The sequence below is a fragment of the Sapajus apella genome, unplaced genomic scaffold (genome assembly GCF_009761245.1).
Source record: "Sapajus apella isolate SASKATOON/1434 unplaced genomic scaffold, GSC_monkey_1.0 scaffold22, whole genome shotgun sequence".
NCBI lineage: Eukaryota > Metazoa > Chordata > Mammalia > Primates > Cebidae > Sapajus > Sapajus apella.
In genome coordinates, this window is record NW_022436962.1 from 27,633,358 (window position 1) to 27,651,315 (window position 17,958).

General features: G+C 39.2%; 1 protein-coding gene across 1 annotated transcript in view; it reads left to right on the forward strand.

The window, feature by feature from the left end:
* SRP9 (signal recognition particle 9) overlaps nucleotides 1-9,293 on the forward strand; it is a 12,282-nt gene extending 2,989 nt beyond the window's left edge. Inside the window, exons 2-3 of the mRNA XM_032289415.1 lie at nucleotides 3,628-3,696; nucleotides 8,051-9,293. Coding sequence (XP_032145306.1) covers nucleotides 3,628-3,696; nucleotides 8,051-8,170 — 189 coding nt within the window. The 3' untranslated portion in view covers nucleotides 8,171-9,293. The remainder of the gene's footprint in view (nucleotides 1-3,627; nucleotides 3,697-8,050) is intronic.
* Nucleotides 9,294-17,958: the final 8,665 nt, after the last annotated feature.

A 17,958-nucleotide genomic window follows, 5' to 3' on the forward strand; every position in this document is an offset into this window, starting at 1 on the left:
AGCGGTGAGCCGAGATCGCGCCATTGCACTCCAGCCTGGGTAACAAGAGTGAAACTCCGTCTCAAAAAAAAAAAAAAAAAAAAAAATTTTTGTTTTTAAAGATGGTAGTCTTGCTGTGTTGCCCAGATTGGTCTCAAATCCTGGCCTCAAATAATCCTCCTGCCTCAGCTTCCCAAGTAGCTGGGATTATAGGCCCAAGCCGTGGCACCTGGCTTGACTAATACATTTAGAGGGGAGAGGATGAGTGTAGAGGGAAAAGTTAACAGTTTTTTGGAGTGCCTTCTACATGATGGGCATTTTACATATATTTATATGTATAATTAATATGTAATAGGTATTAAATACATGTTTATTTACATATATTTATACATAATACACGAACAATTATAGCAACCCATCAAAGTATATAAATGAATTATTTTAGTTATGTTAAATGACTTGCCTAGTTTTTATTTATTTTATTTTTTATTTTTTAAGTTTATTTTTGAGATGGAGTCTTGCTCTGTCGACCAGGCTGGGGTACAGTGACACAATCTCAGCTCACTGTAACCCTTGCCTCCCAGGTTCAAATGATTCTTCTGCCTCAGCCTCCCGAGTAGCTGGGATTATGGGCGTGCGCCATCGCATCCACCTGATTTCTGTATTTTTAGTAGAGATGGGGTTTCACCATGCAGGCGAGGCTGGTCTGGAACTCCTGATCTCAGATCGTCTACCCACCTCGGCCTCCCAAAGTGGTGGGATTACATGCTTAAGCCACCACACCCAGCCAGTTTGCCTAGTTTCCTAAGAGATAAAGCTGAAATTTGGACCCAGGCCTTTGAACCCCAAGTCCATTCTGTTTCTGCCAGGGCTAAAGAGGAAATTTTGTCAGGACTCTGGAAGCTGTTTTCCAAAATGCTCTGTCTTCTCTCCCCAACACATTTAGCCTGCTCATTATACTCAGTATTTTTTTACCGCTCTCTCTTACATTGCTATAATTGAAGATAGCATTACCACTGGATTGTGTGATAACCTCTTTGTTGGTTTGTCAGCCTTTTTAGTTCCCAAACACGCCTGCCACAACTATCTGAAAAACAAAAATTGAATTCTTCATCTCCTGCTTAAAAACTGGTTCTTCTTTAGTAACTGGGTATAGTTCCAACTCCCAGTCGCAGTCTGACCCATCTCATCTTTCTGGCTTCATCTCACCATTTTCATGATCTTCAACTCTTAGTCTCATGAAAGAGTATGAATTCTTCTTCAGAATGGTTTTTCAGCCTTTCTTCTACCTTCTTCTATCAGCTTTAAAAAAGGGGCATTTTCAAAGCCACCTCCTTTTTTAGACTTTCCCTTTTCCCAGTCTAAATTGCTTGTTTTCTCTCTTTACATTTTATCTGTATATGCCTTTAAAGGGCTTAATTCATTTTGTCCTTGTGTTTTGGTTATTTTAATTGGTTAGATTCAAAGAGGGCAAGAACCTTGATTTCTTTTTCTTTATAGCATCTGACACAGTGACTCAGGCCCCTCTAAATTAGCAAATGGCCCCCCTTATAGTATGATTGGCCTTTTAACTCCTTTCTCCTAATGAAACCAGTGAGTGTTCCTTTAACTGAGAGTTAAAACTTCACACAGTAGTTCATGCTTAGTATGTTTTTAAGTTTGTTTCGTTTCTAGAGAACTCAATTTTTAAAATACGTAAAACAATTTACTAGATCAGTAAATAGAATCAGGTATTCTAAAGATAATTAACCTAGTTACTACTACTTATATCTGCTTAACTGCTTGATGAGTTCCTTTTCCACCTTCACCCAGACAAATGGCATACAGTGATGTAACTTTTTTTTTCAATCTCAGGAGTGCAAAGACCTTATTGGGGAAAGCTCTAGATTATAGTTCCATTAGCCCTTTTTATTTTGTTTCCAGAATGGTCTTGAGGCCCCTGGTGCTAGATTGTCACCATTTTACAATTATGTTTCTGTTTTGAAGTGTAGATACTTAGCAGTTTCTTTTTGTTGTTGTTGTTTTTTGTTGTTCATTGTTTTTTTTTTTTGAGACAGAGTCTCACTCTGTTGCCAGGCTGGAGTGCCGTGGCACGATCTCGGCTCACTGCAACCTCTGCCTCCTGAGTTCAAGTGAGTCTCCTGCTTCAGCCTCTGGAGTAGCTGGGATTACCGGCGCGTGATGCCTGGCTAATTTTTGTATTTTTAGTAGAGACGGGGTTTTACCATGTTGGTCACGTTGGTCAGGCTGGTCTGGAACTCCTGACCTTGTGATCTGCCCGCCTTGACCTCCCAAAGTGTTGGGGTTACAGGCATGAGTCATCGCACCTGGCCACTTAGCAGTTTTTAAAACAGCTAGCTAAACAAGAGTTACTGATACTGGTTAGGGAAAAACTGCTGCAATACACTGTGCTTGAATCCATCACTGAAAGAAAAAAATAATGTTCATGGAAGTGTTCTTGGAAGATGTCTTATAGGAACATGCTAGTATCTAAATGCCTTGGCAATCTGTAGAATATTGAACATAAAGTATTTTGTAACATGGCACTCAGTATAGGAGTTACTCTGGTTTTTGGAAAAGTTGTTGGTGGACTTCTTTTTCAAGGCAGAATTCTGCTTTTATGTAATAATGCATCATATTCTGCCTTCGTGATTAAGACCCGATTTTGCTGAATATTTTAGTCTGAATCCGTTTCCTAAGATCCATGGAAAAATGAAAAGTGTGAGTTGCACTGAACTGCAGCACTGTTTTCTGGGGGATGGATTTGGGCTTTTTAACTAGCCATTTCTGCCAAATGTTTTTTTTCTCCTTTTCCTGTCATTCCTCTGTGGCTAGGTGTATTGGTGTATATTCTTACTGGCAAGAAATGCCACCTTGTAAGTCTCACAGACATTACCTGAATGTGGATGTGTTTTGAGAATGTTCAGTACATCTCTTTTCAAACTAGCTGCAAATAAAAAGTCTAACTTTTTAAAGTCTTTTTTTTTTTTTTTTTTTTTTTTTTTTTTTTTTTGGAGACAGAGTCTCACTCTGTTGCCTGGGCTGGAATGCAGTGGTGAGATCTCAGCTCATTGCAACCTCTGCTTCCTGGGTTCAAGTGATTCTCCTGCCTCAGCCTCCCAAGTAGCTGGGATTACAGGCACCCGCCACCATGCCCAGCTAATTTTTGTATTTTTAGTAGAGACAGGGTTTTACCATGTTGGCCAGGATGGTCTCGATCTCCGGACCTTGTGATCCACCGACCTTGGCCTCCCAAAGTGCTGGGATTACAGGTGTGGGCCACTTTTTTAAGTCTTAAAAAATAAATTATAGCAAAGGAATGAACTAAAATAGCTGATTTTTTTTCTTACCTCATTTCAGTTTAGTTTAGAGTAAAAATGCCTTTAGATATATGGGGGTATTTATTCTAAAAGGACCCTTTTCAGCCTACCTGAAGACTAAATTGTTTAAGAGAAATGTTGGCCGGGCGCGGTGGCTCACGCCTGTAATCCCAACACTTTGGGAGGTCGAGGCGGGTGGATCACTTGAGGTCAGGAGTTCGAAACCAGCCTGTCCAACACGGCGAAACCCTGTCTCTATTAAAAAAAAAAGAGAGAGAGAGAAATGTCATCTGTCTTCACTGTTTCTAAATATGTATTTTTATTTCAGGTACGTGTGGTTCTCAAATATAGGCATACTGATGGGAACTTGTGTATTAAAGTAACAGATGATTTAGTTGTAAGTATACATTTTTATTTATTGCATACTTTCAGATTTGTTCGAGTTAATTATTTGTTTGAAATTATTTACTTAGAATTTATGCAGATTACCCATTAGGATGCTTATTTTGCATTTCATTCCAAAATGAAGAACCTCATTCTAACAGCTACTTTTGTAGACCCTCGGAAAATAATTTAACCTGCTTTATTAATGAATTATGTCAAGTGTCGTTTAATAAGTGCTGTCTTCAGACCTTAAGCAACAGGAACATAGAGACCAAACTGGATGTCAGGAAGTAAAAGTTTCCTTTTTGATGTATAAGAAGTAAATGACAGGGTTTGAACACAGGTTGCAGGCTTTATTCTTGTCCTTGATCTGCTCACTCTTGTTACTTCCTGACATTCCCATTCATTCCTTAACCCTCTGCCATCTGTTTTCTGCATGTTGTATTCTACTGAAACTGCCCTTTGTGAGAGCACATCAGCAGCTCCTTTATTTTCAAACCCAGTGGTCTTATTATTCATATCTTATTTGATTTCCTTGCTGCTTTTGATACTGAACACCACTCTTTCATAGGAATAATTATTTTGCAATTTGTGGCTCTGTTTTATCTTGGCCTTACTATTCTGTGTTTCTGTTGTTTCATTCTTCTTTGCTGATTATTTCTTTGATGTGCCCCATATATATTTGCTTCCCTAGGAGTCTGTCCTTGGTTGTCCTTTCATATAGCTTCTTCTAGAGCACTCCATTTAGCTGAGTCTAATATTACATCTATCTCTGTCTATTTGCAAATGTGTGTTTAGCTCATATTTGACTTTCTGACTAGCATATATATCTCACATACCCTCAAAATTCACTTGTCTGCAGTGGAGTTTATCATCTGTTCTTAAACTAGCTCCTCCTTCTGTTCGTACCTTTGGTTGCATTATTTTCCACCTTGTCAGAAATCTGGGGATTTTTTTAGTTAAAAAAATTTTTTTAGAGATAGGATTTCGCTATGTTGCCCAGGCTGGTCTTGGACCCCTGGCCTCAAGCAGTCCTGCCACTCAGCCTCCCAAGTTGCTGGGGATTACACACATGAGCCACAATGCCCATCCCAGAGTGATTTCTACTTTTTTTGTTTGTTTGTTTTTGTTTTTGAGACAGAGTCTTGCTTTGTCACCAGGCTGGAGTGAAGTGGAGTGGCGTGATCTCGGCTCACTGCAACCTCCGCCTCCCAGGTTCAAGCAATTCTTCTGCCTCAGTTTCCCAAGTAGCTGAGACTACAAGTGCACGCCACCATGCCTAGCTAATTCTTTGTATTTTTAGTACAGACAGGGTTTCACCATGTTGGCTAGGCTGGTCTTGAACTCCTGATTTCAAGTGATCTACCTACCTCCACCTCCCAAAGTGCTGGGATTACAGTTGTGATCCACCATGCTCAACCCCAGAGTGATTTCTAAAAGTGCAAATTTGATTGTTACTCCCTTGCTTAGAAACCTTTAAACTCCACCCTTGTATCCCTTCTAATCTCTGTCATTTCTGTGTTACATAAGAACTCCTTTAATGTGCTGTGATGTGTTAGGCCTTGGTGTTTTTGAACATTCTGTTTCCTCTGCAATATTGAATCCCACCTCCACCCCTAATGTGGCTAGACTGCTGCTTATCTTTCAAAACCCAACTCAAGTATTGCTTTGTCTCTTGCTTTTTCATTTTGGCTTTTTGTGCTGTATCTCAATTCTTTTATCACATTTGTCTTTTTAATTGACTATGAACTTTAAGACAATAGAGATAGATCAGTAATGTTCTTACCTGTTTTATTTCCAGTGCCTACTATGATATCTTGACCCAGAAAGCGCTCAGTAAACATTTTAAAAATAGGTTAGTTCTTTAAAAAATTTGATAGAGTGATTTTAAAAATCACTTTGTCTTTGGTCACATATTGTATTTGTGTTCGGGGTTCCATTGTGAGATTGCATAAAGTTAGATCTTTTAGTGATTAGCATATCTTCTAAGAACCAGTTGAACTTAGTGAAGTAGCTGAACATGTGAAAAAGGAAGAGTGAATTGAGGTATAATATGCTAGACATAGATTCAAGAGATATGAATTCTAGCTTAACCCTTTAGTAGCATTTTGGCCTTGGAAAAGTTTAGGCCGAAAGTTTAGCCCTCTGGTCTCAACTTCCTCGTCTGTAAAGTATCATAGCAGTAGCTTACCTTATTGACTAGTTGTGGAAAGTAAACAAAATATATGAAAGTATCTCATGTTAGTGCTTACCCCTGTTAGGTTGAGTAAATGTATGTATGCTTTTGTTTGTTGGTTGTTGGAGTTTCACTCTGGTTGCCCAGATTGGAGTGCAATGGCGCAATCTCAGCTCACTGCAACCTCCGTCTCCTGGGTTCAATCAATTCTGCCTCAGCTTCCCAAGTTGTTGGAATTACAGGCATGTGCCACCACACCTGACTAATTTTTAATTTTTTTAGTAGATAGGAATTTCTCCATGTTGGTCAGGCCGGTCTCGAACTCCCAAACTCAGGTGATCCATCTGCCGCTGCCTCCCATAGTGCTGGAATTACAGGCATGAGCCACCACGCCCGGCCTTGTTGGTTGCTTTTTTTTTTTTTAGAGACAGTGTCTTGCTCTGTTGCTCAGGCTGGAGTGCAATGGCATGATCATAGCTCATTGCATCCTTGACCTCCTGGGCTCAAGCGGTCCCCTCACCTCAGCCTCCCAAATAACCGGGGACTACAGGTATGCACCACCACACTCAGCTAATTTTTAAATTTTTGTTGTCAAGACAGGATCTCATTGTATTGCCTAGGCTGATCTGGAACTCCTGGAGTCAAGCCATCTTTCTGCTTCAGCCTCCCAAACCACTGGGATTATGGGTGTGAACCACTAAGTAATTCTTAAATCTTGCCATTCCACACTGAGAAAAATTTTAATTGTGATTGTCACAGAGTGGTTAGGTATGCCTGTTGAAGAAAAACCCATATGTCCTAGCTTAAAAATAGGGGAATAAATGCAGAATGAATTTTAATACAAAACACCTTATCTCCAATTGATGGCTTTTTGCCCTGTTAATGATTAAATATAATTAAGGATCCATGTTAACTTTGACTTTTTTATAATCCAATGTATGTATCATTTTTATAATCCCATAATAATATCTTTTTCTGTCAGAAGGTATTAGTGAGAAGGTATATACATTCTCTCATAGCACATATGCTAAAATTTGAATGATGGTTAATATGACCTCTTTTTTTATTTTTATTTTTTAGTGCAGTTAACAGATAAATATGACCTCTTTACAAGATTGCTGCACAAATTTGTACAATGTGTGGATAAAATTTTTTTAAGGTATAATATACTAGACATAGATTCAAGAGATATGGATCCTAGCTTAGCCCTTTAATTCATTTAGAATTCAGATCAGCTGGGCATGATGAGGCTGAACTTCAGGTTATTTAAATTATTGACTTTTATTACAGGATCATTAGTTCCTGTTGTTTAAAACTCCTGTGAACCTTTAAGATGGGCTGAAGAAAAATGGACCTGTATTACAAAATGAGGAAAGGGCTGCAAGCTTAAAGTTGACATTTTTGAAGATTCTACAGTGGATGGTTTTATGACCAATCGTAAGCAGATCTTAAGTATCTAGTGATGAATTTAACTGCTAATAAGGAGGAATGTGGTTTGTTTTAAAAGTAATCAAGCCTGAGCAGCATGGAGAAACCCTGTCTCTACTAAAAATAGGAAAATTAGCTTGATTGTGCATGCCTGTAGTCCCAGGTATGCGGGAATCCGAGGATCGCTTGAGCCCAGGACACAGGTTGCAGTGGGCTGAGATTGCAACACCAGACTCCAGCCTGGGCCACATAGTGAGACACTGCCTCAAAAATATATATCTTCAGAAAATCAAGATTTATCTGGTTTATGTAGTGACCAGCTATACACAAAGAATTCCAATTTTTTTTCTAAAAATTATTGTTAAACCCCCAATTTCACCAGTAGAAAAAGAGATCTTAAGATTTCTTTGTTTTTTCCCAGCATAACTCAGTTACTTATGGCTGGCAGAAAATATCTAATTCTAAGCCTTGAGTTCTTCTCATCAGACCACAGCAGGATTTAACCTTTAACATTTTTCAGAAGCTTCTAATGGACTTCATTTAGATCTTTTTGTCCACAGCAGTGGCATTTAAATTACTGCACTTTAAGACATGGAATTGCTAGAGGCTTGAAAACGAGCGCAGTTTCCCTAGTATGACCCTCCAAGGAAAATAGAGCAAAACACTGGTAGAAAAGACTCAAAATTTTACCCAATTTTATGTCTTCTACATTGTCAATATCTAGTTTTACATAGTTAATGTGTACTTCTAAAATTTCTGACAGTGTTTGGTGTATAAAACAGAGCAAGCTCAAGATGTAAAGAAGATTGAGAAATTCCACAGTCAACTGATGCGACTTATGGTAGCCAAGGAATCCCGCAATGTTACCATGGAAACTGAGTGAATGGTTTGAAATGAAGACTTTGTCATGTACTTAGGAAGTAAATATCTTTTGAATTAGAGAAAGTGTCGGGACAGAAAATACTTTATGTAACTAAGTGGACTATTCAAAAGCTTAGAGGTCATTTTTTGTAATTTTCTTTTGAATGTTTGCTTTAGAGAGCTAGGAATGGGAATGTTTTCAGTTAGAAAGCCTGTATTTACTTTTGGAAATTGAACAAGAAATGCATCTGCCTTGGAAACTTTGCAGATTATTTGATGTTAGGTAAAACACATAATTGTTTCTCTGACAAATTTGTATCAGTAATTTGAAAATGAGATATGAAGAAAAGCCAATTCTTCCTTAAATTTAGTTCATCTGTCTTTAAAAGAACATTAATTGTAACCATTTTGTTGGATCGATGTATTTCTTTTGGAGCATAAAATGTATGCTGTCGATAACCAATAAATATAAAATATAGTAATTGGAATTAACTCCTCACCATAGTATGCATTGTTACACATACTATGCACCTAATTGTGTATAGTAGTGTAGTCTCAATTATATCTAAAAGTAATTGACAAGTATGCTTTGCCTTCTTTCCAGATTTAAACTACCTTTTAATATAAGGGATTTGTAGTATCAGCTTGTTGAGCAATGACTTTGAATCTAGTTTTCATTGATCAGAAGCAGCAGTTATTTGAGTGCGTGAATGGAATGATGATCACTATAATGTACTGAAACCACCATATTACAGAAATATTTGCTACTTATTTTCCATCTGTAATTTCTCAGAAGGGCTATAGATTATTTGAACTGTCAAATCCTTGCATACTCGTGTGACACCCCTGCCCATTTTCACTCTTTATTTAACTAAGGTGTTAGGTGTGACTGTCACAATTGTTATGTTTTCCAGTAAACCAGAAATATGATATTATTCGATACTTATATTTGTATCCTAAATTTCACCACCTAAATGTAATGTTCACATGTTGATTCCTCAACAATGAAATGAAGATACTACATTGAAATATGTTTTGTAGAAATTTGTCGTGTTGGGCAACATTTTAGCATGGTAAGCTCCCTTAGCTATATGAATTTTGGCATGTTTCAGAGAGATCAGCAAATAAAATATTACATAAAATATGTATTGTTTGTGTTGAAGTTTTTAACTTTTCAAAAATTATTAATTTCTTTTTTCTTTTAAATTATGAATTTCTTAACTGGGATATACTATATTCATTTAGTACAAAATGAGCCTGGTAATGCTGAAAGCAAATGTTTTGTTTCTCAGTACTTCGTATTATATGACTTTCTCTGAGCTATATGTTAATAGCAACTTTTTTTTTTTTTTTTTTTTTTTTTTTGGAATTAGAAAAGTAATATCAAATAGTATGGGATTATCTTGGCTTTTGGGTTTTTTCCCCCCAGAATTACTGGGATCACTATCAGGGGAGGGTAAAGGTTTGACCTTTTCCCTTTCATTTAACACTATAGAGATGACCTGAAAAGGAGACTGGCATTTGGGTTCTTTGAGTCCTGGTAGCTTGTAACAGAGTGGTTAAGAACGGACATTCCAAGTGTAGACTGCCTGGCTTTCAGTCTTGGCTCCAATGTTTCCTAACTCTGTGGTCTTAGACTAAATACTTTGCTAAGCCTTCATTTTCTTCTCTGGAAATGGGGCCAAGAACAGTACTTCGCTTGTAAGACTGTTGGGATTAAACATGATCCAAGGCAGGGCACGGTGGTTCGCACCTGTAATCCCAGTACTTTGGGAGACGGAGGTGGGCAGATCATTTGAGGCCAGGAGTTTGAAACAAGCCTGGCCAACATGGTGAAACCCCATCTCTACTACAAATACACAAATGAGCCCAGCGCAGTGGCACACACCTGTGATCCGAACTACTTGGGAGGCTGAGGCATGAGACTAACGTGAACCCAGGAGTTGGAGATTGCAGTGAGCCAAGATCACACCATTGCACTCCAGCCTGGGTGATCGAGACTCTGTCTCAAAAAAAAAAAAAAAGATCTGTTTTAAGCTTTTAGCACAGTGCCTGGAACATAGTAAAGCTCAAAAAATTACCCCCATAAATTACACCTTTTTTTTTTTTTTGAGACAGTTTCACTTTGTTGCCCAGGCTGGAGTGCAGTGGTGCAATCTTGGCTCACTGGAACCTCCGCCTCCCAGGTTAAGGCAATTCTCATGCCTTAGCTTCCTGAGTAGCTGGGGTTACAGGCACCCACCACCAGGCCTGGCTTATTTTTTGTATTTTAGTAGAGACAGGGTTTTACCATCTTGCCCACGCTGGTCTTGACCTCCTGAGCTCAGGCAATCTGCCTGTCTCAGCCTCCCGAAGTGCTAGGATTACAAGCATGAGCCACTGAGCCTAGCCAACAAATTATACTATTGTTATTGTTATGATTCCTGTTTTTCAGGGGAAAAGTAACCAGCTCCTAAGTTTTATAATTTCTTTTTTTTGAGACGGAGTTTCGCTCTTGTTACCCAGGCTGGAGTGCAATCGCGGTGGCTCACGCCTGTAATCCCAGCACTTTGGGAGGCCAAGGCGGGTGGATCACGAGGTCAAGAGATCGAGACCATCCTGGTCAACATGGTGAAACCCCGTCTCTACTAAAAATACAAAAAATCAGCTGGGCATGGTGGCGCGTGCCTGTAATCCCAGCTACTCAGGAGGCTGAGGCAGGAGAATTGCCTGAACCCAGGAGGCAGAGGTTGCAGTGAGCCGAGATCGTGCCAGGAATGATTATTTAGAGGTAATGTCTGCGTTTTCTGCCGACCTTTGTCATTAAATAGCATTTTTGGTAGTTGGGAAACAAAAAATTGCCTCCATAGAGAGTGTGGTTACTATGTTTATGTGGGGAAAATGAAATTCTTAAACCTAAAACTTGGGTTATATATGTCAGCACAAAATAAAATCATGAGAGAACTAGTTGATGAAAGCATTGTCAAAGATCACATACATAATAAAACATGAAATCATAATCTAAGTATTGCAGTGCTGTACACCCTGAGTATTTTCTTCTATCCAAAAGTATTTCTGGGTGCTATAATCACATGTTCATGGATTTATTTTTAGCAAACTTTGGTGATAACATTTAATCAAATGCTGTTGACTCAGTTATTCCAGTAGTCACTGTAGTAATTGAGATTCTTGGTATGTTTAGCACTTCAGATAATTTCATTTTGTTCTCTTGCGAAGACCTGCTCTTAGGGCACAGAGCCCGTTAAACTTCGCTGTTAGGCTACATGTGTTCTCTATTGTGAAGAGTTGGCTTCTCCCTTTCAGGAATTACCTAGCCAGCCAACTTCTTATCTTAAAAATGTAAACTCCTTTAGTCATAGCTCCAAGTCATTAATTAGAGGCAATGTTGGCAGAATTTTATCATTGGTATCTTGTTACTCTTAGAAAAATCAACATTTGGCTGGCTATGGTGGCTCACGCCTATAATCCCAGGACTTTGGGAGGCCAAGGTAGGTGGATCACCTGAGGTCAGGAGTTTGAGACCAGCCTGTAATCCCAGCTACTCAGGAGGCTGAGGCAGGAGAATCGCTTGAACCCAGAGGGCAGAGGTTATAGTAAGTCGAGATCACGCCATTGCACTCCAGCCTGGACAGCAAGAGAGAAACTCCATCACAAAAAAAAAAAAAAAAAAAAAATCAACATTCGTAACTATATGATGGTAATCATCTTGAAAATATTATAAAACTAAAAATGACGAGACCATCCTGGTCCACATGGTGAAACCATGTCTCTACTAAAAATACAAAAAATTAGCTGGGCATGGTGGCACGTGCCTGTAATCCCAGCTCAGGAGGCTGAGGCAGGAGAATTGCCTGAACCCGGGAGGCGGAGGTTGCGGTGAGCTGAGATCGCGCCATTGCACTCCAGCCTGGGTAACAGGAGCAAAACTCCGTCTCAAAAAAAAAAAAAAAACTAAAAATGAGTGAATGTGAGAGAAATTAATTGCTCAAGAGCAGTAAGTAGGCAGTCTTATCCTTCTGCCTACTAAAAATGGGAAAAAAACCAATTCCTATGTAATGTTTGTTGCACCCCTATTGTTTGCCTTTTTAACTAAATGCCTTGTGTAATGGCAATGTGTTTGTTTTTTCTTTCAGGGGAGGGAAAATCTCCCTTTAATTCTGCAGTTAAAATTTGTAATACTGTAAGAAGAAAGTAAATGTATTTTATTCTTCTTTCTCACATTAGAAGTACTACAGGTTGAGCATTCCTAATCCAAAAATCTGAAACTTTGAGCACTGACATGACACTCAAAGAAAGTACTCATTGGAGTATGTCAGATTTCAGATTTTTGGATCAAGGATGCTTAACCAGTAAGTAAGTATAATGCACACATTGCAAAATTCAAAACACTTCTGATCCCAAGCATTTCAGGTATGAGATGCTCAACCTGTAGTTGGCTGGTTTCAGATAAGAGCATGTTCCATCGTGGCTTTTCCACTGAATGCATGGAGCAGCTATTCAAAGATTCTGAAAAGAATATAGTAGCAGGTGGATTGGGGAGGAAGATTAGAATTGGAAGTATTACTGAACCAGTGATGAGTCTACCATTTTTCCCCTGAACTCAACACATTGGAAACCTGGAAGTGAGTACTGGGATGCAGAGAAGAGTGCTAGAAACCTAGGTCTGGCTCAAGGAGCAGAAAGAGAAATTTTAGTATTCAGAGTGTGCAGAAACCCTTTTCTTCTGTTTTTTTCATGTGTGTTCTCTTACATGCCACCCCCTAAGCAATCCTGTGGTGGTGACAGTGTTGACTGCTGGCAGTGAGAGCATTCAGAAGACAAACTCTGAGGGAGAAGATCCTTTCTCTCTCTCCAGTAGAGCTGTGGTTCCAAGAGGGGAGAGCCAGCCTCCACGGCACTTTTTATTTCTGTCCTCCATCAGTATGGCCCTGGAAACAGGCATAGTGGCAAAAGCACACAAATTAACTAAAGCCTCAGTCCTTCTGCCAGAGAACCAGTAGAAGGAACTGGAAAGTATTGGGAAGATCACAGAGAGGAAGGAACTCTGTCACCAAAAACTGACACCAAAAAGTTGTTTATGAATTCCTGGGTTTGCCTCAAATCTGCACATGTGTGTGATCTTACTCAGCATAACAAGGACTTTGAGAACGGAACTAACAGACCAACACCCAGATCCCAGAATGGCAACCTGGAGATGTTCACATGGGATAGATAATAGCACTGCAACAGTTTTGAAAGTTGAACCAACATTGTAATCACATTTCACAAGAAGGCAGATTGAGACTTGAGGCCTGAACCTAACCAGATTGCCTGCTGAATCAAACTCAATAACTTTCTCCATAGTTTTAAATGACCTAGAGTTTAATAACTATTCAGAATGTCATGGATATAATGCAAAATTTCTCAGCATACCAGGAAATGGTAAAATATCAACTCTTAAGGGAAAAGACAATAGATCCCAGCACTGAGATGTCACAGGTGTTAACATTATCTGACAAAGACCATTAAAGCAGTTATTATAAAAGTGCTCCAACAAGTAATGAACTCTCAAAACCAACGGAGAAAACATTTTAGCAAATAGATGATGTAGGAAACAAAATGGAAATTTTAGAATGGAAAAAACACAAGAGCCAAAATTAGAAATTAACTGAGTAGTCTCTAGCAGAAGGAAGGAAAGAAGCATTGATAAACCAATAGAGTTTATCTAATCTGAACAACTGAGAAAAAGACTAGGGAGAAAAGAACATGAACAGAGCTTCAGAAACCTGTAGGACAAGAACAAAAGATCTGACATTTGTGCCATTGGAGTTTCAGAAGGAGGAGAAAATGTGTTAAAAAAAAAAATGTTTGCAGAAATAGAGTCAGGCATCATTTAATGGCAGGAGAAATGCATCATTAGGCGATATTGTGTACATCATAGTGTATAGTTAGAACTAGATGGCATAGCCTACTACACACCTAGGCTGTATGGTATAGCCTGTTCCTCCTGGGCTACAAACGTACAGCATGTTAACTGTATTGAATACTGTAGGCACTTGTAACACAATGGCAAGTATTTGTGCATCTAAACATGGGAAAAATACAATAAACATACAATATTATAATCATGGGATTGCCATCATATATGCTGTCATTGACTGAAACGTGGCATGTGACTTTATTTTCCCAATTTTGTGAAAAATCTCTAGATTTAAAGCTCAAACCTACACCCAGACATCATGATGGAACTTGTGAAAAATAAAATGATACTGAAAGCAGCAGGGTATGGGGAGGAAACACTACCTTCAGAGAAACAATGATTAGGATAACTGAGTTTCTCATCAGAAATCATGAAATGGCACAACATTTCTAAAATGTGGAAAGAGGCTAAGCGCAGTGGCAAACACTGTAATCCCAGCGCTTTGGGAGGCTGAGGGAGGTGGATCGCCTGAGGTGAGGAGTTCAAGACCAGCCTGGCCAACATGGTGAAACCCCATCTCTACTAAAAATACAAAAATTAGCCAGGCTGTAGTGGTACACATGTGTAATCCCAGCTACTCAGGAGGCTGAGGCAGGAGAATCATTTGAGCCTGGGAGGTGGAGGTTGTGGTGATCTGAGATTATGCCACTGCACTCCAGTCTGGGGGAGAGAGTGAGACCCTGTCTCAAAATAAAAATTTAAAAATGCAGAAAGACCTATCAGCCCAGAGTTCTATATCCAGTGAAAATAGCCTCAGGAATGAAAGTGAAATAAAGATATTTGTGGATCAGAGAAAATGAAGATGTTATCTAAAAGAATTGCTATAAGAAGCTCCTTCAACAGAAGGGAAATGACATCTTAAGGAAAATTGAAATATTCAGGAATGAAGGAAGAACAACAGAAATGGATTAAAAGAACAGACTATTGAGTTCTTAAAATATGCTTAAGATACTAGTAACATAAAGATGGAGGGTAAAGGTGCCTAGATGGTAAGTTTTCTACATTCCACTTGAAGTGGTAAAATATTTATTCTAACTAGACTAAAAAGCTGATTGTGCATATTCTAATCTCTCAACCAGCCACTGAACTATGCAAAGGAATATAATTTTTAAAAAATAAAACGAAATACTAAAAGGTCTTTGAGGAAAAGGCAAGAAAAGGAAAACAGGAAAAAAAAGCAAACAAATGCAAAAATAATAAAATAGTAGACCTAAATGCAAACATCAGTATTTACATTCAGTGCATATGATGTAAGCACACAGAGGTCATCAGAATGGCAGAAGCATGAAACTGGACCCCTATTTCATGATATATAAAAATCAACTCAAGATGGGGACTGAAATGTAAGAAAATGTAAGACCTAAAACTATAAAAATGCTAGAAGAAAACCTAGGGAATGTTTCTGGGCATTGATCTAGTCAAAAGAATTCATGACTAAATCCTCAAAAGCACATCCAAAAACAAAAAATAGACAAATGGGACTTAATTCAACCAAAATAAATAATGAACAGAGTGGACAACCTGCAAAATGGGAGAAAATGTTTGCAAATTATGCATTCAACAGAGGATTAATATCCAGAATTATCTATCTACCTACCTACCTACCTACCTTCCTACCTACCTATCTGGAGTTTGAGGCCAGCCTGGGCAACATAGCACGAGACAGTGTCATGCTACATGCCCAGGCTGGTCTCTAACTCCTAGCCTCAAGTGATCCTTTTGCCTTGGACTCCCAAAGTGCTGGGATTTCAGGCATGAGCCACCACACCTGGCCTGATATCCAGAATTTAAGGAACTGAAGCAACTCAACAACAAAAACAAAAACCTAACAATCCTAACAATTTTGTAGTAAATAGCAAATGATATTTAAAATTAAAAAGTGGGCAAATGGCTGGGCATGGCGGCTCACAGCTGTAATCCCAGCAGAGGTGCACTTCAGCCTGGCCACAGAGCGGGACTTTGTCTTAAAAAAAAAAAAAAAAAAAAAAAAAAGAGGGAATGGACAGTATGTTTAAGATGGAGTCCCACTCTGTTGCCAGGCTGGAGTGCAATGGTGCGATCTCAGCGCACTGCAACCTCTGCCTCCTGGGTTCAAGCGATTCTCCTGCCTCAGCCTCCCGAGTAGCTGGGACTGCAGGCACACGCCACCATGCCCAGCTAATTTTTGTATTTTGGGGTAGAGATGGAGTTTTGCCATATTGGTCAGGATGGTCTCGATCCCCTGACCTTGTGATCTGCCCACCTCGGCCTCCCAAAGTGCTGGGATTACAGGCATGAGCCACCATGCCCAGTGTTAGTTTTCTGATACTTCCCAACAGCTATCTGTGTAAATTATCTTGCCCATTTTACTGGGCAAATTTCTAGAAACTAGCCATTCTGCTTAAATTGTATTTGTTGATTGTTTGGTTGGTAGCACCACAATCACACAGGTAATTGGTAACTATACTGTACTTGATTGCAAAAATATTGAGGAAACACAGATATGAAACAATTCTATGTAATCGGCATTCTTATAAAATGCTCTCTCTTTAGGATATTTTGCAAAATGGCCATTTGGTATCCCTACCTCCACCCCTTTAATCTTCCAGTGGATTTGTAATTTGTTAATCTTGAAGTAGTTAATATTTTTGTAGTAAATAGCAAATGATATGTGCTTTTGAGAATCTAACCATGATAAGATGTGCACAGAGTCTAGTGCAATCAATGACCTTTAAATTGCCACATGGTAAGGAAGTGATTAGAAAGTATGGAGAGCCTCCAGAGAGGGCAGTGCAGAGCAGCAGTCCAGTGGTGAATAAGAACGAAAGAGGCCGAGCGTGGTAGCTCATGCCTGTAATCCCAGCACTGTGGGAGGCCAAGGTGGGCAGATCATGAGATCAAGAGCTCAAGACCATCCTGGCCAACATGGTGAAACTCTGTCTCTGCTAAGAATACAAAAATTAGCTGGGCATGGTGGTGCCCACCTGTGGTCCCAGCTATTTGGGAGGCTAAGGCAGGGGAATCACTTGAACCCAGGAGAAGGAAGTTACAGTGAGCTGAGATCATGCCACTGTACTCCAGCCTGGCAACAGAGCAAGATTCTATCTTAAAAAAAAAAAAAAAAGAATGAAATAAAAGCCTGAGGTGAAGAACAGAAGGAAAGAGCAGGTTATTGAACTGATCTGAACCCTGGAATTGGAAAGAGTGCAAGACATGTTTTAGAATACAGATGAAAAAGAAGAAAAAACAATCAATACAGGGGTGTCTGTACCAGAAAACAGTATTTTAAAATTAACTTTTCTTTCTACTCATGCACATTTTTAAAAAAATCAAATAATCAAGCCTTAGAATTAAAACAATACCCTGTTCCTCTTTTCCTATTCTACTTTCAAGTCTTTTGGTATTTATCTCTGTATAAATATTATGCTTATGATGCATTTTTCTTTTTTTTTTTCTTTTTTTTTTTGAGACGGAGTTTCATTCATGTTACCCAGGCTGGAGTGCAATGGCGCGATCTCGGCTCACCACAACCTCCGCCTCCTGGGTTCAGGCAATTCTCCTGCCTCAGCCTCCTGAGTAGCTGGGATTACAGGCACGCACCACCATGCCCAGCTAATTTTTTGTATTTTTAGTAGAGACGGGGTTTCACCGTGTTGACCAGGATGGTCTCGATCTCTTGACCTCGTGATCCACCTGCCTCAGCCTCCCAAAGCGCTGGGATTACAGGCTTGAGCCACTGCGCCCAGCCTATGATGCATTTTTCTTACACTAAACCCTACTGCTCCCACTCCAACCTCGAAATATAGTAATAATTTTTGTAAAATCAATAAGGTCTTTTTTTTCCTTTTGAGACAGTCTCGCTCTGTCACTTA